Source organism: Pituophis catenifer, unplaced genomic scaffold, assembly GCF_029215685.1.
Source record: "Pituophis catenifer annectens isolate HBS135680 unplaced genomic scaffold, rPitCat1.0.hap2 SCAF_10, whole genome shotgun sequence".
In the NCBI taxonomy this organism is placed as follows: domain Eukaryota; kingdom Metazoa; phylum Chordata; class Lepidosauria; order Squamata; family Colubridae; genus Pituophis; species Pituophis catenifer.
In genome coordinates, this window is record NW_027256890.1 from 25,846,216 (window position 1) to 25,871,199 (window position 24,984).

Consider the following 24,984-nt stretch of genomic DNA (forward strand, 5'->3'; position numbering starts at 1 on the left):
ATGGCGGCGGCGGCGGCTACGCGTTGCCCGCCGCGCGTGCGCATTGGGCGGCTCGCCTCCGTTCGAGAGCGAAGCGCTGAGGGGAGAGAAGAGGAGGAGGAGGAGGAGAAGAAAGGCGAGCAGTTGAAGCGGCGGCGGCGGCGGCGGCGGCGGCGGACGCGGAAGCGGCCGGGGAGCCAAAGGCGACTCTCTTCCGAGGCCTCTCTCGGCGGCCTTCCGAACTTGTGTGCCGGAGGGGGGGAGCCGTTGTCTGAGGTGCCCGCCAGCGGGGCTCCCCTCATGGCCGACGGCGGGAAAGGCGGATACAGCGGTGAGGGGACGAGCGTGGTGGGTTGGGGGGGCCTGAGGGGACGAGGTGGGGGGGCTTCCCGGAGAATTTTAGGCCTTCCCGGCCTACCTCGCAGGGTCGTCGTGCGCGGGGAGGGGCAAGGCGGATACAACGTGGAGCTGAGGGGGACGGGGTGGGGGAGGCCTTCCTAGAGAGTCCTCGGCCGTGCCGGCCTACCTCGCAGGGTCGTTGTGGGTGGGAAAGGAAGGGGAGGCACCTGAGGGAAGAGGGGGAGGGGTCGTTACCTGGGAAACCAAGGAGGGTTCCGATGAGGGAGGGGCTTGAGCTTCCCCCCACACACACACACCCCAAGAAGAAGCCCCACGTGAGTCTTTCTCCTTTCAGCCTACCTGGCGGGGTTGTTGTGATGGAGGGAAAGGGGGAAAAAAAGGGGGAGGGGGGAGTTTTGGGGCTTCCTAAGGGGAAAAAAAAGAAAATGGGGGTGTAAATCTAATGCTTGAGAAGGTTCTGCCTTTGAATTCTTAACAGTGGGGTGTGGAAGGCCAGGCGGTCCTCGGCTTACAACTAGTTCGTTTAGTGACCGAAGCTGCCGCAGCACTGAATAAAAGGGGGGGGACTTAGGACCGTTTCCCCCCCACACACTTAACGACCTTTCCGGCATCCCCCTCTCCCCCCCCCTGCACCGCCATGGTCACATGATTGAAATTCAGACGCTCGGCAGCTGGCTCGTATTTATGACGGTCGCAGTGTCGTCATCCCTCCCCCCCCCCCCCGGTGTGTGTGTGTGTGTCACGCGATCCCGTTTCGCGACCTCCTGACAAGCCAAATCGATCGAGAAGTCGGATTCGCTAACTTATCAAGGGCGGTGATTGACTTAACAACTGTGATGAGAAAGGTCGTAAAACGGGGCGAAGCTCACTTAAATGTTCTGCTTAACCTAACCTAAATGTTGGGCTTGGCTGTGGTCGTAAGACGTTGGCCCGCCTGTAGATTTTCGGGCACCAAAAGCATGCTGTGTATATGCGTAATCCTTCACTTAACAAAAGCTGCAAAAGTCATAAGTGTGAAAAATGGTCATCAGTCACTTTTTTCAGTGTAACTTGCAACAGTCACTAAACGAGTTGCTGTAAGTCAAGGACTACCTGTAGTTGTAGCTCAGGGTTGAACTGGGGGGGTCCTTGGTGCTGTCTGGGGGGGGGGGAGAATTGATAGAAGGGAGCGAGGCTTACAGGGAGCAGGAGTATTGTGGGGTCCTTGGTGCTCTCTGAGCCTTCTTGTTTTCTTGCAGACGTTTCATGACCCACCTAGGTAACATCATCAGTGCTAGAAGTGAATGGGGATTGTGGAGAAGAGGAGGAGGAAGGTTGTGCAGTCTTTCTGAGCTTGATGGTTTTCTTGCAGACGTTTCATGACCCACTTAGGTAACATCATCAGTTTATCTTCAGCAGTGATGGTGTTACCTAGTTGGGTCATGAAACGTCTCCAAGGAAACCACCAAGCCCAGTTATTCCTATCTATTTTGGAGCCTTAACTGACCCAATCCTCATTTCTCTAAACCAATCTTCCTCAACCTTAGCAACATGCAGGCTGGGGAACGCTGGGAGTCTGAAGCCCACCGAAATTAAAGTTTCCAAAGACTGAAGAACGATGCTCTGAATCCCTTGCCTGCAGCCCTCTATACCAGAGGTGGGCAACGATGGCCCTTTTATGACTTGTGGACTTCAATTCCCAGAATTCCTGAGCTAACATGGCTGGCTCAGGAATTCTGGGAGTTGAAGTCCACAAGTCATAAAAGGGCCATCGTTGCCCACCCCTGCTCTATACAATTGAACCGCCTCGAGACACCCTGTTGACGCTTTGATCCGTTCTCCTTTTTTTTCAGAACATGACGACCGCGTGGCCACCAGCAACAGGCACTATGCGCGGAGGAGAAAGGGCCGTGTCCCCTTCCGAGGAAAAATGTACAGCGAGACGGGCTCTCACCAGCGCAGTTGGAACAGTTCTGGGTCCGGTCCTCGTGGCTGGCCCGACGACGACGATGACGACGTTCTCATGAGCGATGCTCACGAAGTGCTCCGAACACGCTAGTGAGAAATAGATTCTGTGGGAATAGCCGGGGAATACTGTCTGCTTGTGAGAGAAATCCTTGTTTGAAAGCTTTGGTGATCCTTCTGATCCCTGTTTTGGATTAATGTGTTAGCCCAGGGGTGGGCAGCTATGGCCCTTTTATGACTTGTGGACTTCAACTCCCAGAATTCCTGAGCCAGCCATGTTAGCTCAGGAATTCTGGGAATTGAAGTCCACAAGTCATAAAAGGGCCATAGTTGCCCACCTCTGTGTTAGCCTATATGTGGATCCTCCTGTAAGAAGCAACACAAAAAGTAGGCACTGGGGGTAAAAAAAAGTCAGCCTTTCCTGCCTAACCAGGTTTACGGTAGTTCATTGCTGAGAAATTCTGGGGTTTGCTCCTGCGGAAATTGAGGTCATCTGATTCATTTGTCATCCTAGTAATTAAACAAAGAGCCATGAAGTTCAAAGACAGCAGCTGGAAAACCAGTAATTAGAACCTGCTCATCACTTAGCAATTAAATGGTGCTAGTTTTCTAGGTGGCTTGGTTAATTAAAGTATAATTGTAACTTTAAAAAAATTTAAAAAATGCATTGATAGTCCTTGATTTACGATTCGTTTAGCAGCTATATGAAGTCACAAGGGCACTGGGGGGAAAAAAAATCACATCCTCGTGGTCACATGATCAAAACGTCAGGCACTTGCCAACTGGCATGTATTTACAACACCTGTCCCAGAGTCATGTGATCCCAGATTACTTCTGACGGTGCAGTCAATGGGGGGAAGCCATATTTGCTTAACGACCCTGTGATTCCCTTAACAATTGCATTAAACCACCGTGGCAGAAAGACCGTTAAAATCATTCGCCGACTGATTTAACAATAGCCCTGTTTTAGCAACGGAAATTCCGGTCCCTATTGCGGTCGTAAATCGAGGACTACCTGCAGGGCAGTGTAACCTTCATCCAAATGATGGTCCATGTTCTCTGTGGCATTCCCACAATCCTGAATTTCATACTGGCCGTTCTCAGCAAACGAATTTAATTACGTCTCTCTGGTCCGTAGTTAAAAAAAGCCCTTTGTTTATCTCTTAGCACTCCTTACGGGTCACGTCCGCACCGACCAGACCGAGGGAGTCCAAGCCTTATGAATGCCACCGTGAGACGAAATCTGAATATTGGGGACCGTGCTCCTCCTCCTCCTCCTCCTCAGAAAGGGACAGGAAGCAGGAAGACCTGGTTCAGGATTACGGTGAGCTACCCAGCAGGAATTCGGGGACTGGGGCGTTCAGAAGGACGAGGACATCTTTTGTGCCTCCAGTTTTCACTGAGCCATTTCGGGCTTTTTCAGGAAGGGCTAGTTCCTTCCTTCCTTGGCCCTCTTCTTGTCTCTTGGGTCTTAATTGTCCCCACAGACTTTTCGTACTATGAATTGTAATCAACTGTTAGAGACCCAGTTTGTCCTGGCTGGCAGATAAGGCACAAGGCAGGGGTGAAATCCAGCAAGTTCTGGAGAACCGGTAGCGGAAATTTTGAGTAGTTCGGAGAACCGGCAAATACCACCTCTGGCTGGCCCCCAAGTGGGGAGGGAATGGAAATTTTGCAGTATCCTTCCTCTGCCACGCCCACCAAGCCACACCCACAGAACCGATAGTAAAAAAAATTGGATTTCACCACTGGCGCAAGGCTAACAACTAGGAGACGATGAGTTCTAGTCCCATCTTAGATATGAAAGCTGGCTGGAAGACTTTGAGCCGATCACCAGGAGACAGTGAATTCTAGACTCACCTTAGATGTGAAAGCCGACTGGGAGACTTTGGGCCAATCATCAAAGAGACTGGGAATTCTAGACTTGCCTTAGGCATGAAAACCCACTGGGTGACTTTGGTCCGATCTCCAGGAGATAGAGAATTCTAGTCCCGCCTTAGATAGGAAAGCTGGCTGGGTGACCTTGGACCAATCCCTCCTCCCCCCAGCCCAACCCACCTCACGAGGTGGTGGTTATGGGGAAAATAGAGGGAGCCTTAGTCATAAGGTATAAAAGTAATAAAAGAGATAACAATCCAAGAAACGGGGAAAAAATTCTGGAAAACTTGAGATTTCAAATACGGGTAGAAACGCTTCGAATGAGAAACTGGAACAGAGGGGCCACAGAAAGAAAACATCCTGGTGATTTTGTTTTTATAAGCAAGTGTGTGTTCAGAGAGAGGGACGCGGTGGCTCAGTGGCTAAGACACTGAGCTTGTCGATCGAAAGGTCGGCAGTTCAGCGGTTCGAATCCCTAGTGCCATGTAACGGGGTGAGCTCCCGGGACTTGTCCCAGCTTCTGCCAACCTAGCAGTTCGAAAGCAGGTTAAAAAAAAATGCAAGTAGAAAAACAGGGACCACCTTTGGTGGGAAGGGAACAGTGTTCCGTGCGCCTTTGGCGTTGAGTCATGCCGGCCACATGACCACGGAGACGTCTTCGGACAGCGCTGGCTCTTCGGCTTTGAAACGGAGAGGAGCACCGCCCCCTAGAGTCGGGAACGACTAGCACGTACATGCGAGGGGAACCTTTACCTTTAGCTGTTCAGTCAAGATTAGAAAGGAAAGTTTTTTTTAAAAAAAGCTTTGATGACAGCTGTAGGAAGGCAGCTTATTTCCCGCCATCTGCCAGGCTGCAGGGCATTCATCCGGGGCCCTTTTAGCATTCGGAGGCTTGGACAGCTGTTGCCTTAAAGGGCTGTTAGGTAGAGCAGACGAGAAAGAAAGAATTGTGGGTTGCGCCTCAGAAATCCTGATTTTTGACTGGCTCCTGTGTTCTCCTTCGTCAGATTCCTTACGGAAGAAAATACGAAAAGAACTGGCTGATGAATGCCATACACGAAACCTGCAGCGTCCCCTTCCACCCCGTGGAGGTAAGAGAGCCCTCCAGCTCCCTCGAAACTACAGGGAGTCCTCGACTTAACAACCCACAACTGAGCCCAACATTTCCATGGTTAAGTGAGACGTTTGTTAAGTGGGTTTTGCCCCCAAGTTACGACCTTCCTTGCCACTGTTGAGTGGATCACTGCAGGTGTTAAATTAATCACACCATTGTTAAGTGAATCTGGAGAGTGGTACGGTGGCCTAGAGGTGGAGCTCTCGCCTCACAATCAGGAGGCTGTGAGTTCAATCTTAGGTAGAGGCAGATATTTCTCTCTCTCGGTACAATGAGAATATATCTAATAAACAATAATAATAATATCTGCTGAACAAAACTCCGCTCTGGCAACAGGAAGGGCATCTGGCCAGTAAAACACTCTGCTAGCTCCATTCAGTTGCCCAGGCTCCACCCCGCAAGGGATTATGGGGTGGTTAAGCGATGATGATTGTTAAGTGAATCTGGCTTCCCCATTCATCAGAAGGTCGCCGATTATCAAGAACGTTAGCTTTATTTTAATTGTAAAATTAATTGGAAAGAAGCTGTTTGATCCCAAGATGACGTTTCCCTCCCATTGTAGTTCCACTGCGTGAATAATCGGGTTGTATTCTACGTAGAAGACACTTCTGTGGCCAACGCCCTTAAGCAGACCTCTCGTAAAATTTTGTCTCCGGATGGATACAAGGTTTGTTCATCCTTGCCTGGGAGGTGCTGGTGGGGGCGGGGGTGAGTGGGGGAGGGAACAACCCCCATTGAAAAACCGGCCTGTGCTTCGTTTCGCTTCCCACAAGCCATTTCTCTAATTCAGGTTCTGCTTCCTTTCAGGTGGCGATACTTATAAACACGTGCAACCCACCGATGACCGTCCAGCATGAACTGAAACCAGAAGATATTGAGCATCTGAAGGTAAAACGTTCGGCAAACGTCTTCCTACTAGCTTGCCGTACAAGTATTCCTCTGCTAGGGAAAAGAAAGGGAAGGAAGGAAGGAAGGGAAAGAGAGAGAGAGAGAGAGAGAGAGAGAGGGAGAGAAAAAGAAAGAAAGAAAGAAAGAAGAAAGAAAGAAAGAAAGAAAGAAAGAAAGAAAGAAAGAAAGAGAAAGAAAGAAAGAAAGAAAGAAAGAAAGAAAGAAAGAAAGAAAGAAAGAGAGAGAAAGGGAAGAGGGAAGGAAGGGATGGTTTGGAATGGCTTGCCTTCAGAAGTTGAGGTTTTTAAGAAGGGATTGGATGTCCGTTTGTCTGGAATGGGATAGGGTCTCCTGCTTGAGCAGGGAGTTGGACTAGAAGTTCTCTGAGGTCCCTACCAGCTCTGTTATTCTCATATTCTTTCTTCCTTCCTTCCTTCCTTCCTTCCTTCCTTCCTTCCTTCCTTCCTTCCTTCCTTCCTTCCTTCCTTCCTTCCTCACTGGAGTTTTTAAAGAAGAGATTGGATGTCCTTTTGTCTGGAATGGGATAGGGTTTCCTGCCTGAGCAGGGGGTTGGACTAGAAGACCTCTGAGGTCCCTTCCAACTCTGTTATTCTCATATTCTTTTTTCCTTCCTTCCTTCCTTCCTTCCTTCCTTCCTTCCTTCCTTCCTTCCTTCCTTCCTTCCCTCCCTCCCTCCCTCCCTCCCTCCCTCCCTCCCTCCAACACTGGAGTTTTTAAAGAAGAGATTGGACAACCATTTGTCTGAAGTGATGTAAGGTTTCCTGCCTGAACAGGGGGTTGGACTAGAAGACCTCCAAGGTCCCTTCCAACTCTGTTATTATGGTAGATAGAAGGGAGGGAGAAGCGGCTGGTTGCTGAAACAGCAGAGAGGAAACAGACTTAAAGACCGAATCAGCTTAAGGGAGCAGCCTGGAGGCCGAATAAGCTTCCCGTTATTGTTTGGATCACTTCTGACCCATTTGGCCCTCGAGAGTTCAGATCAGTTCTGCTTTCTAAAATCTTTGGGGAATGCCAACCTCCAGCGGTGATCGCGGCCTCCTCTCAAATCATCCTCTCCTTCTGCTTTCAGCAATGTATGAGCAAAAGGTACGATAGCGCCAATCAAGCTTTGGATATGAAAAATATCCACACAGATCCCGGTGAGTCATTCTCCCCTCCCTTTTCTTCCACCGACGGCACAGTTTGGCCTTCATTTAAAATCAAAACACACACACACACACACACACACACACACACACACACACACAAGTAAACTTAATTTGTGGGGGTTTTTTTGTTTCACAAAGTCCATTCTCAAGGCTATAGGCATCCTTTGCTTCGGAAGTGAAATCAATCCCGTTTTGTTCTCTTCCATCCCTCCCTCCCTCCCCAGATCTGATAGCCCAAAATTGCGACATTGTGTTGAACCGCCGAAACTGCATGTTAGCCGTGCTACAGATCATCGACGACAACATCCCCGAGGTCAGCCATTTCCCGTCCTCCGTCCTAATCCTCGGTTTGGGTGGGGTGGGGTGGGGGCAGGCACGAAAAAGAGTGGGTTTTGCCGCATTTCCACCGGGGGGGGGGTTTCAAATGGACGTGGGCCGCTTTGGAGAACTCTAGCGGGTCAGATGGGCCTCCCTTTGGGGAACAACGGCCGCGGGCTAGTCGCCGATCCTTAAAAAAATCAACATTTCTCACTTTTCGTTCTGTTATGCCTCCGATGCAAGGATCTTTTCTTCCTAATTGTCACAAAGGAGCCTATTTTTGAGGCATCCCATCTTTATTTATTTATGTAATATCCTGTCTATATAAAGGAGGTTTTCATAGGGCTCTTTCGGCTGTTTCCCCCATGATAACAACAACCCTGTAAGGCGGGGGTGGACCATGAGAGCAAGCCTGGCTTAAAGTCATCCAGCCAGCTTTCCTGCCTAAGATGGAACTAGAACAGTGATGGCTAACCTTTTTGCCATCGCGTGCCAGTAGAGGGGGGGGGGCGGGGGAGGGTCACGTGCACGCGTGCGCAACCCCCCCTCCCCCCCCCTGCTCCTGGCACATGATGGCCTGGTAGGCCCGTTTTTCTTTCTTACCTGGTTCCAGATCCTCTCTGTGTATCTGGGAAGGGTGAAAACAGCCTTTCCCACTCCCTTGGAGGCCCTTCGGAGGCTGAAAAGGCCCATTTCCCAACTCCCGGTGGGACAGGAAGTGACATTTTTTGCTGTCCCCAGCCTCCAGAACCTCTCTAGGAGACTCTAGGAGCCTCTCTAGGAGTCTCTAGGAGCCTCTGGAGGCTGGGGACAGGAAAAAAACGTCACTTCCTGTCCCACCGGGAGTGGGGAAATGGGCCCTTTGAGCCTCCGTAGGGCCTCCAAGGGAGTGGGAAAGGCTGTTTTCGCCGTTCCCAGATACACAGAGAGGATCTGGAACCAGATAAGAAAGAAAAACGGGCCTTCCCCACCCCCCCAGGCCCTCCAGAGGCAGGAAACAGCCTGTTTCCCTACTTCTGGTGGGCCCAGAAGGCCCGAAAATCAGCTGTCCGGCGCGCGCATGCGCCCCAGAGCTGAGCTGGCGTGCCCACTAATATGGTTCCGCGTGCCATCCGTGGCACGCGTCCCACAGGTTCGCCATCACGGAACTAGAACTTACTGTCTCCTGATGATTGGGCCAAAGTCACCCATTTGCCTTTTATACCTACGGCGGGACTAGAATTTACCATCTCCTGGTGATTGGTCCAGTCACCTAGATGGCTTTCATGCCTGAGGCAGAACTGGAACTCACCGTCTCCTGGTGATTGGCGCAAAGTCACCCAGCCAGCTTTTCTGCATAAGACTTCTAAATTGTCACAGCTCTGCCGGGCTACAACTTGTGTAGCACACAGCCCTTTCTTTCCTTGTTAGAGAGTCCACCCGGCCACTGCACGGCCTGTTTCTGTTGCTCCTCTTCGGGAGGAGGTTTCCAGGCATCTATTCTTTCCTTTCGCTGTGTATAAGTATGCGTTCAAACTAGACTGTGATGTTTCTCTGTGTCATGTATGTGTGTGTATGCGAGTATATACATAATGCCTTTGGCATGAAAGCCGGCTGGGTGATTTGGGCCAATCACCAGGAGGCTGGGAGTTCTAGTCCCGCCTTTGGCATAAAAGCCAGCTGGGTGACTTTGTGCAACGAAAATTTCATTTTAATGTATGCTGATAAGTGTACATTTAAAGCCACAATAAAGTTTCTATTCTCTGCAGCTCCTCTCCCTCAACCTGAGTGACAACAAGCTCTATCGCCTCGACGACATGTCCGCGCTAGTTCAGAAAGCTCCCAACCTGAAGATCCTCAACTTGTCTTGTAACCAGGTAAGCCCAGCCCCCACCCACCCCCACCCACCCCCCGCCACTCAAAGCTGGACCTGTACTTAGCCAGCTCCTCCCCTGCCTAACTCTGCCTCCTCCCTGCTTACCTCTTCCCCAGCTGAAGACCGAACACGAGCTGGACAAGCTGAAAGGCTTAAAGCTGGACGAACTCTGGCTGGACGGCAATCCCCTGTGCGATGGCTTTCGGGACCGCTCCCTTTATATCAGGTGAGCCGCAGCCTTTAAGTCCTACCTCGGCTACTGGAGGAGAATCGCCCTTCCCGTGGCCCTCTCTCCCCAGACTTCTGATGGGGTGACAGCCCCCCAGTTTTGCCTTCTCTCCTGCCTGGTTGAGGACTGGATCCTCCCAGGAGGCCGTCTTCCCAGCTGGCGTCGGATCTCCCAGAGGGGCCCTTGTGCCTTCTCTGAACTTGCTTTGTGATGTGTTCTGACCATGGTTTTATTGCAGTTAAGATTGGAGCATCTGCCTGGCGGGGTTTCCTTCTCACCCACCTCAGCCTTACAAAGTGATTTAAAGTTTGCTCTTTTTTTTTTTTTTTGAGCAAGTGCCCATATACCCATCCTTCCCTCCTCTTCCTCCTCCCCTTGTTAATACATTTTTGTTCCCCTCCGGGCATCTCTTGCCTGTCTTTAACATTCCCACCCGCCCCTCAATCTTCTCTCCTTTGGAGGCCCCAAGACTTCTGAGCGCGCAGCCTTCGTCATCCTCTCCTGCTTTCCCTCTGTGGCTCGCCCACCTCCCTTGGCCCGAGCCTGCCATTCTGGGTCTTCCCTTCTCTGTTTGGAGGGCCAGGATTTTTTTGCACCTCCTTGGCTTTAACGTTGGCACGAGAGCTGCTGCCAAACGGCGAGGATTCCCTGGTGACCGGAAGGAAAAAAAAAAAACAACCCACAACGTGGCCCCTGCAAGACGGCTGGTTAGCCAATGACGGGTAAGATTCCTCAGTGGAAGGAACAACCTAAGACAGGCACAGTCAGAGGGGAGCCGGAATGAGCCTTCCCGGCGGCGGAAAGCGATGGGAGGAAAAGCCCAGGGACCTCATTCGCGCACACACGTGCTTTCTCCTGGCACGGCTGCCACTGCCGCCACCACAAACAGCTCAAGGAGGGAGATGTTCTCGCTTTTAAAGCAGCCGAGCGGTCGGCGTTTCTCCCGAACTGAAATGGTCACGGAGCTTGTGGCGAGCAAATCGGCCAAACACCTCTCCGCACACACACACACACCCCTCCCTGCAGAAGGAGGCTTCAGACATGATGGCTGGCCAGGCGGGCATCTCGCCGGGACTTTGGCGGTGGGAAAGGAACGCCCAAAGGGCTTTTGAGGATGGAGGAGGCTGTGCGCCAGAGCGAGCGGGCTTCTGAATCACACACACACACAAACACACACCTTTTTTTTTTTTCCCTGGGATTCCCTTGCTTCTCAACTCGCCCCCCCCACCCCTGTCCTCCGCAACCATTCGTTCGATTTAGACCTTGATACAGGAACATTTTTTAAAAACGTTTTTAAAAGATGGTGGTCAGGAAGTTGCTTCTGGCATCTCCAGGACCGATGGCTTACCTTGGCCATTCCCCTCCTTCCCTCCCTCCCCTCTCCTCACCCCCCCCCAAGGAGCGTTTCTCCTATAAAGGAGCCAACCAGGTGAGTACACCCTCAGGTAAGTGCTTAGACCCTTCCAGTTCACGCAGCCTGCTTTTTAAAATGAACACCTCTGTCTCCATGCGTAAAACTAGCACAGGGAGAGAAAATGCCCCCATTTTACAGGGTGTTCGACTGAGGCTTGCGTTTGGGGGGTGGGGGCAGAGCCGTGGCGTGCTGTCTCCTAGCATCAAGCCAACGGCCACCCCCTGTTCCACGCAGTGGTAAATAACAAGCTGGACCCATTTCTCTTAAAAGCAAGAAGGGTCCGGCGAATGAAAACGGATGGTGACTTTTTCTCCTTAAGGAGAAGTCAAGCATCAGATATCCATTTCTGAACTGGCCAGCGACGGAGCTTTTAACGGATTCCAGAAGTGATTGAGCTTCGTTTAAGAGGCGCTGTGTCTTCACGGTCTTTTACTGTGCTCCTTTTAGCGCCTGACTTAAGAGACTGGGCCTGAGTTCAGACGCTAGACACCCCCTTCATTTGACGGGTCTTGTTTTAAAGCCTCTGTAAATCCCCCCCCCCCAAAAAAATCTAAAAAATGGCAGTCAAGTCTATTTCGCAGCTCCTCGTTTAAAGATTCCGGTGAGCCATGTCCTCATTTCTTAGCCCTGAGAGCTATCGCTCCAAGGCTCAAACCTGTCGAACGAAACTCTTTTGCAAAATGCTGACCGGCGCAAGATGCCCCGTGTCAAGAGGACTAGCTGCTTCGTAATTGAAACACCGGATTGGCAGCTGGAGAAGTTTTTAAACTTCCATCCACCGGAGCCGTTTATGACTCCCTTCTTTCTTGACCACGCACGGGCCCATCAGCACCATGCTGGGGGAATTAAAAACCCTGCTGAATGCGTGGGCGCCGTTCCTAAGATGGACGGAATGGGCTCCCGAGGGCGGGCGATAGGGCCCACTGAGGCAGGCGGTCAGAGGGAGGGGTCGGCTGTGCCAACAGGACCTGCTGCGTACTCATTCTTGTTCTGTTTCCGACAGCGCCATCCGAGAACGGTTCCCCAAGCTGCTGCGGCTGGTGAGTCCTGCTCTGACCTAGGCTCCCTTAAAAAGCAGGAAGCAGAGACTTGGTCCCGGCAAAAACACCTTTTTATTTACAAGACTGTGAATTCCTTTCATTCACCGTCAGCAAGGCCTGTCCAAACAGTCTTTCAGAGGAATACTTATCAACACCGACCTTATCTCGGCTTGGAAAGCTGCCATGTCAATAGTTTCCAAACACAGTACAAGGCCAAACTTGGCACAGAGTTTCTCAGAGTCACGGAACGAACGAATTGTTTCCTGCAAAAGCCCCCTCCCCGTTTGCTCCTCTTTTGTTTCCTATGAGAGGGGCCAATCACCTCCGAGGGGTGGCTTACTCCCAAGTCGGCCCTGCTTTCTGAATTGTTCTTGTCTTCTGCAAGCTCTGCGCACATTGGGAACAGGCTCCAGCTGTTCCTCTGCCTCACTGTTGTCTAGTTCCCTCTCTGCCTCCGACGCAGAGCCCTCCGAGCTTTTCCCAGCCCCCAGGACTGGCACATGTTGCTCTCCAACCTCCTCACTGTCGTGGCCCGCCGGCGACTAGCAAAGCTGGCAGCAGAGTCAAACAGGTCCTGCTATGTATGTGTGTGTATGTGTGTGTGTATCAGGCACATTTGACAAGGTCCCTCTTTTCCCTCTGCAGGACGGTCATGAGCTGCCCCCGCCGATCTCGTTTGACGTTGAAACGCCGACTACTCTGCCTCCGTGCAAGGTAGACCAAACCTTGGGGAAGGGGCAGATGGAAATGGGTGTTGTGTGGGGAGGGACGACACACGACCTGTTACGGACCACACGAGGGTATCCCGAGTTCAGCCGTCCTCCCTTGTCCACTTGGAAACCCGCTTCCTTCAAACCAGCCTCCTGGTCTCTCTCTCTCTCTCCGCAGGGCAGTTATTTTGCCTCCGAAGGCTTGAAAATGCTGATTGTTCGCTTTTTACAACAGTGAGTATCACTTTATTAATAATTCAGAGCAGTTGACCCCTAGTACACGTGAGGTGAGGTGAGGTGAGAGGAGCACAGGGTGAAGGGTGCGCAGCAGTGGTGAAATTCAAATTCTTTTACTACTGGTTCTGTGGGCGTAGCTTGGTGGGCATGGCAGGGGAAGGATACTGCAGAATCTCCATTCCCTCCCCACTCCAGGAGAAGGATATTGCAAAATCTCCATTCCCACCCCACTCCAGGAGAAAGATACTGCAAAATTCCCATTCCCTCCCCACTCTGGGGAAGGATACTGCAAAATCCCCATTCCCTCTCCACTCTGAGGGAAGGATGCTGCAAAATCCCCATTTCCACCCCCCTCCAGGGGAAGGATACTGCAAAATTCCCATTTCCTCCCCACTCTGGGGAAGGATATTACAAAATCCCCATTCCCACCCCACTCCGGGAGAAGGATACTGCAAAATCTCACTCTGGGGAAGGATATTGCAAAATCCCCATTCCCACTCCACTCCAGGGGAAGGATATTACAAAATCCCCATTCCCACCCCACTCCGGGAGAAGGATACTGCAAAATCGCACTCTGGGGAAGGATATTGCAAAATCCCCATTTCCTCCCCACTCCAGGGGAAGGATACTTATTGCAAAATCCCCATTCCCACCCCACTGGGGCCAGCCAGAGGTGGTATTTGCCGGTTCTCTGAACTACTCAAAATTTCCACTACCGGTTCTCCAGAACCTGCTGGATTTCACCCCTGATGCGCAGACATTTTGGAAGGATAGACCAGTAATCTTGACCTTTGTGTAGTTCAGGGGTGTCAAACACAAGGCCCGTGGGCAGGATCCGCACATCTGTGCCCACCCCATAATTCTACGTGACCCACGCATGCATACACGAACCCCCACTCTAGAAGTCTGGGGAGGGCGGAAACTGCCTCCCCACCCACCAACACGGAAGCCCTCCAGAGGCCAGAAAGGGTCGGTTTGCTGAGTTCCGTTTGCCAACCGGAAGGCCCAGTTTTCTCTCTCACCTGACTCCAGAGCCTCCTTAGGAGTCTGGGGAGGGCAAAAACTGCCTCCCCCCTACCCCCAAGGCCCTCCAGAGGCCAGAAATGGCTCATTTGCCAACTTCCGATGGGGCCCAGAAGGCCCGAAAATCAGCCGGAGCTGAGCTCGCACGCCCACTGATATGGCTACGTGTGCTACCTGTGGCATGCATGCCATAGGTTCGCCATCGCGGGTATAGGGTCTGCTGGTAGAGCAGGGGGCTGGACTAGAAGACCTCCAAGGTCCCTTCCCGCTCTCCTGTGTTCTATGAAAGCAATAGTGCATCCTGCTGTTTGTGGTGGTACACAGTTGTCCGTTCCCTTCCAGATACTACACCATCTACGATTCTGGAGACCGACAAGGCCTGCTGGATGCCTATCACGAGGGGGCGTGCTGTTCGCTGAGCATCCCGTTCTCCGGGAATCACCCTTACAGGTCTGTTTTCCGGGGGTTCCACCGCTTGGCTTTGGGGGTGGGTGGGGGGTTCGGCATGTTCCACCTTAACATGCGCCGGGGTGTAAAGAGAGCTATTTAAAACTCAGTGGCTGCCTTCACCCCGCACTTGTTGGACCAGGGCAATGAGTTAAGCTGGATATCTTTGCATCCGCTTCCTTTTCTTCCTGTGACTCGGGGTACAAACCCACTCAAGTGAAAATTCAGGATTCCAGTAGAATACCTACTGGAATATGCTATGGCGGAAGAACAGGTGAAAGAAATCACGCTAGCTTGGGCTAAAAACTTCGGTTATAGTATTGATTTAGATAAAGGGCAGGAGTTATGCGAGAGGAATAGAAAATTAACTCTAGCCACTGCATACAAAGAAAACCTCTACAAGGTGTTTTACAGGTGGTGTGCTGTTCAGATAGTGAATTAGTTACCTTAAGAATTAAGAGCGGTCTCCTGAAGAGATTGCATTGTGGGAGATGTAGAGAGAGAGATTGCATTATGGGAAATGTAGTCCATGACATGTGACCACTTCTGTGTGTCTGATTGGCCACTGAGGCTCTCTGCCTGGGGTGTAGAACAAAGCCCGGCCATTACAAATTGCCCCGGAGGAAAGAAGCATGCTTTCTGAACAGAGGGACAGATCTACTGTCATTTTACACTAGGAAATGGGACAGATTATGAAATATACGGATGAATCTCACCTTGACTCATCATGATTGTAAGTCTATATTTGGAGGATACCCGAAATAAACTTGATCTGTATGAAAACCTGTTTGCTAGAGTTTTAACTAGCCAAAGCCAGATGCTTTGGGAACAGAACAGGTGGCCTCTCCCACCCACGAGATTAGCTAAAATGAACAAAAACCTCTCACCGATGTGCTGGAAATGTATTGGTATCGAATATTGGTCACTTCCACAGACGGAAGAGATTGATGTAGCTGAATTTTGATAAGATTGCACAAAGGTATATATATTGAATATTGAATTGTAGTTGTTGTAAGGAAAAATGCGATGGAAATGTTGGAACCAGCGAAGTCGCACTTTGCCCAATGTTTTTAACTGTATATTTAATTTAATTTTTAAATAATAATAAAAAAAGGAAAGGAAATTTAGGATGTTCAACACCCCTGGGAAAACAGCCGTAATTAAGAAGGGAACCCACTCAGAAAACTGACCTTCAGCCTTTCATCCTTCTGAGGTTGATAAAATGAGGAGCCAGAATTGTTGGGGGGCAGGAGGCTGACGCTTGAGTTTGAAAAGCGAGGGTTTCGGTCAGCTCAGGGGGACCCGATCCCAAAGACGGCCTCTTCTGGTCAACGTATGATAACGTCAATGCCTAGAGCAGCGATGGCTACGCTTTTTGTTGTCGTGTGCCGAAAGCGCGCACATGTGCGCATGACAGCACCCACAATGCAATGCAGCCCCGTCTCACGCATGTGCACGCGACACCCCCACCCCCACCCCCGTTTTGGGCCTAGTAGGCCTCCCTGCTGTTACAGGTGTTATGTCAGCCTTGCATGCAGCTTTATTCCTCTTTAGCATTCACCTCCATTGTTTTGTGATGCATTTCCTGCCTCTCTAGGATTTACCTCTATTTGCTCCTGTGAGGCACTTCCTGTTCCTGTTGTATATTTATTTTATTTATTCGTTTGATTTGATTTTTATACCGCCCTTCTCCAGCAGGACTCAGGGCAGTGAACAGACAAGGTAAAAACATAGCATACAAAATTTAAAACAATTTTAAAAGATATTAAATAGTTTCGGCCCACAGGTATATACCCTGTTCCCCCCAAAATAAGATATTATCCCCTGATAATAAGCCCAATCGAGCTTTTGAGCGCATGGCAATAAGGCCAAGCGCTTATTTCAGGGTTCAAATAAATATAAGACAGGGTCTTATTTTCGGGGAAAGACAGTATCTGTCTATCTATCTATCTTATATAGCCCATCTCATCAAAAACAATCTTCCTTCCCTCCCCACCTCCCTCCCTCCCTCTTCTATCTATCTATCTATCTATCTATCTATCTATCTATCTATCTATCTATCTATCTATCTATCTATCTTATATAGCTCATCTCATCAAAAACAACCTTCCATCCTTCCTCATTTCATTTCATTTCATTCCTTCCTTTCCTTTCCTTTCCTTCCCTCCACTCATATCTATCTATCTATCTATCTATCTATCTATCTATCTATCTATCTATCTATCTATCTGCCCCCCATCCTGAAAATCAGCTGGCCGGCGGGAGGCGTGCGTATGCACGGTGGAGCTGAGCTGGGCGACGGCTCGCGTGACCGCAGAGAGGGCCCTGTGTGCCAGAGGTTCGCCATCACGGGCCTAGAATTTTAATGAGATTTATAGCAAGATAGGCCTCTTGTTACTCAAGTGAAGGACTAGGAAGAGTTCTCTACGTCTCCCCCACCCACCCACCCTTCCCTACAACTGCCCCAGTTTTCATTATTTAATAATGTGCACTGAAGTCTTTTTATTTATTTACTTATTTGTTTATTTTTCCCCGCAGGAACTGTTTGTCTGAATATTTCAAAAACAGCCGGAATGTCAAGCGACTGAAGGATCCTTGTAAGCAAATTATGACAAAAGGAGGTTTGGGCATTACAGGGTTACCTTTTAGGCCTAGCATGAAAGAGCATTGGGTGCAAAGCGAAAACCTTGCGAATTCTTTAAAAAAACGCAGAAAGTTTCCATACTTTGTTCCCTGCTTAAATTCCTTAATCAGCTAGCTAGAGCCAGTTTGGTCTAATAGAGAAGGCACTTGCTAGGAACCAGGAGATGGTGAGTTCTAGTCTCACCTTAGGCATGAAAGCTGGCTGGGTGACTTTGGGCCAATAATCAGGAGTTGGAGAGTTCTAGTCCCATCTTAAATCATGAAAGCCAGCTGAGTGACTTTGGGCAAATCACCAGGAGACTGGGAATTCTAGTCCCATCATAGGCAGGAAAGCCGGCTGGGTAACTTTGGGCCAATCACCAGGAGACGGTGAGTTATAGTCCTGCCTTAGGCAGGAAAGACAGCTGAGTGACTTTGGTCCAGTCCAGTGGTGAAATGCAGCCGGTTCTATCCGGCTCGGGCGAACCAGTAGCACCGGAGGCTCTGTCCACCTGCCTGGACGTCATCACGTCCCATTTTTGACGCTCTGCGTATGCGCAGAGGTGTTGCGTGCTCGCGCGCGCTCCTATTTGCAAACCAGTAGCAAAGGTAAGTGGATTTCACCCCTAGGCCAGTCCCTCCCTCTCAGTGCAACCCACCTCACAGGGTGGTTCTGGGGAAAAGAGGAAGAGGAATGAAGTATGTTTACCACCTTGAGTTATTTATAAAATTAGAACACAACACAAACGAATTGGAAGGGACTTCGGAGGTCTTCTATTCCAACCCCCTGCTTAGGCAGGAAATCCTAGACCACTTCAGACAAATGGGTTATCCAACATCTTCTTAAAAACTTCCAGTGTTGGCGGGGAAAAAATTAAATACCCTCTTTATTCAGTCCAACTGTCCTCCTGTCTAGCCCAGCCTGCCTTTTAAGGCTCACAGATAGAGACCCTTCCCAGCTCCTGATCCTGGATCCCTTTATTTGGCTGGCCTGGCCTGGCCTAGCTCTCCTCTTTTAAATTTTTAATTCGTGATTTTATAAATTGGGTGTTTTAATCTGTGTTTCGGCCAAAATATTTAATAATTTTAAGGGATTTTTAATATTTGTATTATCTGTATTTTATCTTGGCTGTTCACCGCCCTGAGTCCCTCGGGAGTAGGGCGGTATAGAAATTTGATTAATAAATAATAATAAATAAATAATAAATACCCTAGAGTTCGAGTCCCTCTTTCTACCTTCTGGTTCCTAGTTCCCAAATTCTTTCCCTTTGAAGTCTTTTTTAATATCCAGCCTTCTTTCAATCGCTTTCCCACCGTCCTTGTTGGCCCCCTTCTTTGTTTCTGTTCCTCGTTCCTTTGAGGCAGGAAGCCTCTTGCTTCCCTTCTGGGTTTCACTTTTTGTGTAGAAAGCCCCGATTTGCCTCCAGAAAACCTCCTTGGCTTTTTCTCTTCCTCCCCTTCAGCCCTGCGCTTCCGACTCCTCAAACACACTAAGCTGAACGTCGTGGCTTTCCTCAGCGAATTGCCCAAGACTCAGCACGACGTGAATTCCTTCGTGGTGGACGTCTGCGCGCAAACGGTGAGTAAGGAGAAAAGGCTGGCCAGGTCTGACTGATGGGCTGTGGCTCCATGACGGTCGTTAAGTCGAGGCTTAGCTGTATTTTGAGATCAGCCAAGGGGAGGCCTCTGGTTCTGATCCAGCTCCCCAAACGTGACAGACCCTCTGACGTGAACTCAAAGATTCCTTTATTAGGAGCGCCGGCAGCCCCAGGAAAAAGTTTCTCTCTCAACGCAGGCTTACAAGTCCGTCCATCCGGGAGATGAATAGTTGTCTGCCACATCTATTCATCTCCGTCCCTGCCTTTTCTCCCCAGAGCTAGGGTGGAGCTTCGCTAGGAGCAGTGGCTCTTCCTTCCCATATGATATTTATTTATTTATTTATTTTATTCAATTTGTATACCGCCCTTCTCCTAGTGGACTCGGGGCGGTGCACAGCCAGAACTAAAACACATTCCAATACAAAATTTAAAATTGTTAAAAAGAATTACATACTTTGGCCCAAATTTAAAACAATTCGAATTAAAACCCATTGACAGATTAAAAGCTAAAAAACTAAAAAACTATAAAAAGGGAGGGGGGGGTTCCACGCCAGCCCTGCTGGATGGAAAAGAAAAGTTTTCAGGGCACGGCGAAAGACCCGAAGATCCGATATCCTCCTCTGATAAAAAGTCCCTGGCATTGCCTCGCATTTCCAACACATCGGTGAACGATTTTTGCTCATTTTGGCTAGTCTTGTGGGTGAGAGATGCCACCTATAGAACACCGTGTATAGATTTTCTTTGTACGTGGTAGCTAAAGTAAGTTTTCTTTTTTCTTTTTTTTTTTAATAAATTTTATTTCTTTAAAAAAGTACAAACAGACGATTTGTCGACAAACACGGTGAGAACATTACACCATACATAACTTTCAATCTAAATAAACAGATAAAAAATAAAAGTCTAATCTAGCATTGTCCTCTTTTTTTATTCTATTATTTTTTTTATTTATTTTTTATTTATTTTATTTTGATTTATACGCCGCCCTTCTCCGGAGACTCAGGGCGGCTTACATGCGTTAAGCAATAGCCTTCATACTTTTTTGTATATTTATACAAAGTCAGCTTATTGCCCCCACAAACCGGGTCCTCATTTTATCTACCTTAGAAAGGATGGAAGGCTGAGTCAACCTTGAGCCTGGTGAGAATTGAAGTCGCAGTAATTGCAGGCAGCTGGAAGCTAAATACTACCTTTAACAGTAGCATTAGTCTGCTGCGCCACTCAGGCTCCTCCTATTATCTAACCAAGCATACCATAAGTCCCAGCATTGGAAATATGCAGAGTCTTTTTGATCTCTTAAAATTTTAGTTAGACTATCAGCTTCTGCACATTCCATGATTTTCCCTATAATCGTATCTTTAGACGGTTCCATATAATCGTATCTTTACCCTTCCAGTTTTGGGCGAGGCATATTCTAGCTGCAGTTGTGATATAAACCATCAGATACCATTTGTTAGTGCTCATTTTATCTGGCCTGATGTTTAATAAGTAAAATTCAGGTTTCAGTTGTAGTTTGTAACCAGTAATGTCTTAACAACCACCTCTTACTAAAGTAAGTTTTCTACTGCTTTCCCATAATTCCTGCCAATTGTCTAAATCGATGCTATAACCAGAGTTTTTAGTCCCCGAGTTCACGTGGTTTCTTTCGCTTGTTCTTCAAACATAACTTGTTCCAGTAAATATTGGTTATAATTACGCTCTGTGTCGTCTTGAGGTTGTACCTGGTTGTGGCTTTGTAAGTTTTTGTGAGTGGTGTGTCGGCCGCCTGCCAGTCCCCTCTGTTTTTAATGCTTGCTCCTTTCTCGTTTCAGAATTCGCTGTTATGTTTTAGCCTGAGCGGAATCTTTAAGGAAGGTGAGTTACATGGCCGAAAGGCCCCGTCCTACAACGCAAGGGGGGGTGGTCGGATCTCAGCATACAGGGGCCCCTTCCTGACCCCTCCTCTCTGTTTCTTTCTCCCTCTCCAGTCGACAGCCGGTCACGGGAGCTGGTGCGAGCCTTCACCCGGGTCTTCATTGCCGTACCTGTGGGCCACAGCGGGTAAGGGAAGCGGTGGTTTCATTTTCAGAAGGTCGGTAATCAGGGGCCACTCTGGACGTCAGAGTGCTGCCTGGCTGGGATTGGAGGAGACCCCGGTTCGAATCCAAAGGCCTTTTAGAGCCTTTGAGTCAGTCGCTGTCTTATCTCTCTCATCACCATTCCCCCCCTTGAAAGAATCTTGTTGCCTCCTGAAGTCAAAACATCTCCAAAAGATATTTGGGTTTATAAGCCCAGCACCCTCCAGTGTAGCACTGATGACATTACCTAGTTGGGTAATGAAATGTCTGCAAGAAAACCACCACCAAGCTCAGTGAACACCAAGGACCCAACCGTCCTCCTCCTCCTCCTCCTCTTCCCCCTCCTCCCACCAACCCCACTCCCTTCTAGCACTGATGACATTACCTAGTTGGGTCATGAAACGTCTGTAAGAAAACCCACCACCAAGCTCAGCAGAGCATCATTTCAACCCTAAAGGTATCCTCCTTTTATTGAAACCTCCAGCGTTATCGTCTTCAATGGTTGCCTGCTTTTTTTTTTCTTTCCTTACTCTCTTTTTTTTCTTTTTCTTTTTCTTTCTTTTTTTTTTTTTTCCTCTTCCCACCCAAAAATTTTAGAGAGTCATTGCAAGAGATAACAGGGAATCCGACATTCAACTGTAGTTTTTTTGGAAAGCCACTCTGTGAGCGTAGGGTTAGCACCCGGCACGATGGGGTGAGTCAGTATTGGTTGTAGCTTTTATTTAAGATTTTGGAGACTCTCAGCGCTCCCCCATCCCCCGGGTCTGTATGGGCCACTCGCACACTCTCGGCTCAGCCTGCCTCCCAGGACGCTCTTTTGGGGGTCACGGGAAACAAAGAAGGATAGAAATGATTCAGACTCGACTCCCCCTCCTCTCTCAACTGCTAGAATACAGATAGCCCTCAACGTATGGCCGTCATTGAGCCCAGCATTCCCGTCGCTAAGCGAGACGTCTTTTAAACAAGCCTTGTCCAGTTTCGCGACTTTTTCCTTGCCACAATTGCTAAGGGAAGCAGTTTATAACGTGCATCATTTATAAAGTGAATCGGGCTTCTCCCCTCCCCCCCGCTTGACTCAGCTTGCCCTGAAGGTCGCGAAATCACCGCGGTTCAGCGAGTCGCCTCGTTACAGAGTGAATCGGGCCACGCCCTGTGGACAGGCGGTCCTCGACTTAATGACCACAATGGAGCCCAACATTTCCTGTTGCTAAAGCAAGACATTGGTTAAGTTGAGCTTGGCCCCATTTTACCACCTCTCTTGCCACGGTTGTTAAGAGAATCACCGCCGTTGTTAAGTCCGTAGCCCGGTTGTTAAGTGAAACCATTGACTTTGATAGACAGAAGGTCACAAAAGGGGATTGGGTGACCCCAGTTTACGACCGTCATAAATACGACCCAGTTGCCAAGCGCCTGAATTTTGATTAAAGGTCGTAAATGTGAAAGCCGGTCCGAAGTCCCGTGGTAACTTCGGACGGTCACTAAATGAGCTGTTGTAAATCGAGGACTTCCTGCACGGGGGGGGAAGCATCCGCCTGCAGCTCTTCTTTTCCTTCCCCCCAGGTTGAGTATCGTGAACGACCAGCTCTTCATCCGCAAAGCCAACAACACGGAAATCCGCAAAGCCTTCGTCATGCCGGCCCCCACCCCGTCCTCCAGCCCCGTACCCACCCCTTCCACCGAGCCCATGCCCTCTTCGAGTCCTGGGCCCACCCTGACGGCCGAGCAGCAGGAAATGTTGCAGAATTTCTCCCTGCAGTCGGGCATGAACCTGGAGTGGTCTCAGAAGTGAGTGCCGGCGGGGGAGAGCGAGGGCAGGAAGGGGTAGGGGGTAGAGGCAAAGATGGCATCTGACTGACGTCAGGGGTCTCTCCCGTGGCTTAAGGATCTTCTCTCTCTCTCTCTCTCTCTCTATCTCTCTATCTCTATCTTTCAACCCCTCCCCTGAATCTCTTTTAATCTCTCTCTATTCTCTTTCTTTCAATCGGCATATAATCGGCGGCATATAAATTGAACTAACTAAATTAAATTAAATCTCCCCTCTCTCTCTCAATCTTTCTTTCAATCTCTCTCCTCTCTCTATTCTCAATCTCTTCTCTCTTTCAATCTATCTCTCAATCTTTCAATCTCTCTCTCCTCTCTCTCAATCCCTCTCTCCTCTCTCAATCTCTTTCAATCTCTCTCCTTTCTATCTTTCAATCCCTCCTCAATCTCTTTCAATCTATTTTCTTTTTCAATCTCTCTTCCTCCCTCTTTCAATCCCTCTCCCTCCCTCCCTCTCTCAATCGCTCTCTCCTCTCTCAATCTCTCTCTCAAATTCTTTCAATCCTTTCTCTCTCAATCTCTCTCCTCTCTCTCTTTCTCTCTCTCTCTCTCTCTCTCTCCCTCCCTAGGTGCCTCATGGACAATGATTGGAACTACCCAAAAGCAGCTCATGCCTACACCCAGCTGAAGGTGAGTGTTGTGTCTCTGCCTTAGGAAACACAACCCGATTCCTCTTTGTGCCCAGGGTGAGCAAGTGGTGCCTCTCCCTTGGGATTCTGGACATTATACAGGTTAGCCCTCCACTTAACAACAGTTCCCTTGGTGGCCGAAAGTCACAACGGGCGCCGAAAAAAGGCGACTTAACGGCCATTTTTCACACTTAACAACCATTGCGGCATCTCTCCCCCCCCCCCCCCCGATGGTCACGTGATCAAATTTAAATTACGTTGTCAGCGTTGCAACGCTGCCATAGAGAGAGCGGAGGACAGCGAAAGATAAACTCTGAAACTTTTGCCTGCAAAATCCCTTTGAAGCTTGGTTGTCGTGGAGATCAAGGGGTGGGGGCACATTCCTGAGAAATGACGGGGAAAAGAAGTCTGAAGAATGAGCCAATGAGAAGCAGAGTCTTGGGGGTCGGAAAGGGAGGGATTGGGAGGCAAAAGGTCAGTCTTGTCCACGCGGAGTCATGATCCGGTGGCTGAGCTCAATTAAAGAAAAGATTTCCTTAAAGATTGGCAGTTTGGAGATTCATTTAATCTTGAGACAGTACCGCAGTCTGACACACGTGCAACGGTTGTTAAGTGTGAAAAACCGATCCTAAGTCCGTGAACTTTGCATGGGGAATGAAAGTACTGTTGTAAGTCGAGGACTTGCCTGTACCATAGTCCAAGACATCCCACAAAAGACACCTCAAAGACGTTTGCCGATATCCCAGACACTAAGAAAGCCTCGATTTCTCACTTTCCCCCCCCCCTTTTTTTTTTCCTGCTTCTCCCAGGCTCAGCAGAAGATCCCCGAAGTGGCGTTTATCCACTGAGCGTCCAAACGACCAAAGTCGATCCAGAGCAGCGTTTTTATTGTTCGGATAACCTGTTTGGGGGGGGGGGGGGTGTTTCCTTTTTTTTGTAAATAAAAAGTTTCTCCGTTGTAAATTAAAAGAGACTCCTGCCCTGCTCCCAATCGTGTGTGTGTGGGGGGCTGAAACGCCGGGCCTCTTAAAACCTTTTTGCCGTTCGGGGTGGAGGTAGGAAAAAAAAAAAAACGTGAGTTATGCCGTAGTAGAAGACGACGCAGCTCCCGTTCCCAGCGCCGTCGGCAGTTGGAAGAGACGCTGAGAGAAGCCGGCGGCCGAGGAGACAAATTCAGAAGCCAGAGAGGAAAGAGAAAGGAAAGGGAAAAAAAAAAAAAAAGAAACTCCCACCTTTCCTTTCCTCCAATCCCTTTCCGTTCGGAAACATCAAATTTTTTAAGGAATTATTTTTGGCCAATCCGTAAACCTTTTTTTTTTCCCCCATTAAAGCATCCTTGTCTCGAAATTCACGTTTCGTATGCGCTGAGATGGGTCAGCAGTGCTGCCAGCACTCCTTAAACTTTCAAACTGGGTTAAAGCTTCCCAAACCCTGTTATTTTGTTTTTCCCCCAAGCATTAAGTTTCTTCGTCCCTAGGCGCATGCTCTCAAATCGTAGCGTCTGTTGTTTTTCTTTTAAAGGAGAAGGCGGCTTGCGGGGGCCGTTCTATCCAACAAGCTCTACCTTCTGTGTTTTCCTACCAGTCCTTGGAAACACTCGGCCTAGTAAAGTTATTATTAAAACCTTGGATTTTTGTGTGTCGCATTCTTGGGCC

General features: G+C 49.2%; 1 protein-coding gene across 3 annotated transcripts; it reads left to right on the plus strand.

The window, feature by feature from the left end:
* On the plus strand, nt 1–24,956 carry NXF1 (nuclear RNA export factor 1). Of its 3 annotated transcripts, none has more exons than XM_070951419.1 (22): nt 1–310; nt 2,172–2,376; nt 3,451–3,607; nt 5,169–5,252; nt 5,838–5,942; nt 6,083–6,163; nt 7,254–7,323; nt 7,557–7,645; nt 9,399–9,506; nt 9,622–9,731; nt 12,152–12,188; nt 12,834–12,902; nt 13,077–13,132; nt 14,501–14,608; nt 16,301–16,327; nt 17,144–17,202; nt 18,691–18,806; nt 20,634–20,676; nt 20,790–20,862; nt 22,440–22,664; nt 23,270–23,330; nt 24,139–24,956. In XM_070951419.1, exons 1-22 carry the CDS (start codon nt 1–3, stop codon nt 24,175–24,177), a joined length of 2,232 nt encoding a protein of 743 aa, XP_070807520.1. In that variant the 3' UTR covers nt 24,178–24,956. The 3 variants fall into 3 exon arrangements, with proteins under 3 accessions (XP_070807520.1, XP_070807521.1, XP_070807522.1); XM_070951421.1 differs by having other exon boundaries at nt 188–310; nt 16,304–16,327; XM_070951420.1 differs by lacking the exon at nt 16,301–16,327.
* Nucleotides 24,957–24,984: the final 28 nt, after the last annotated feature.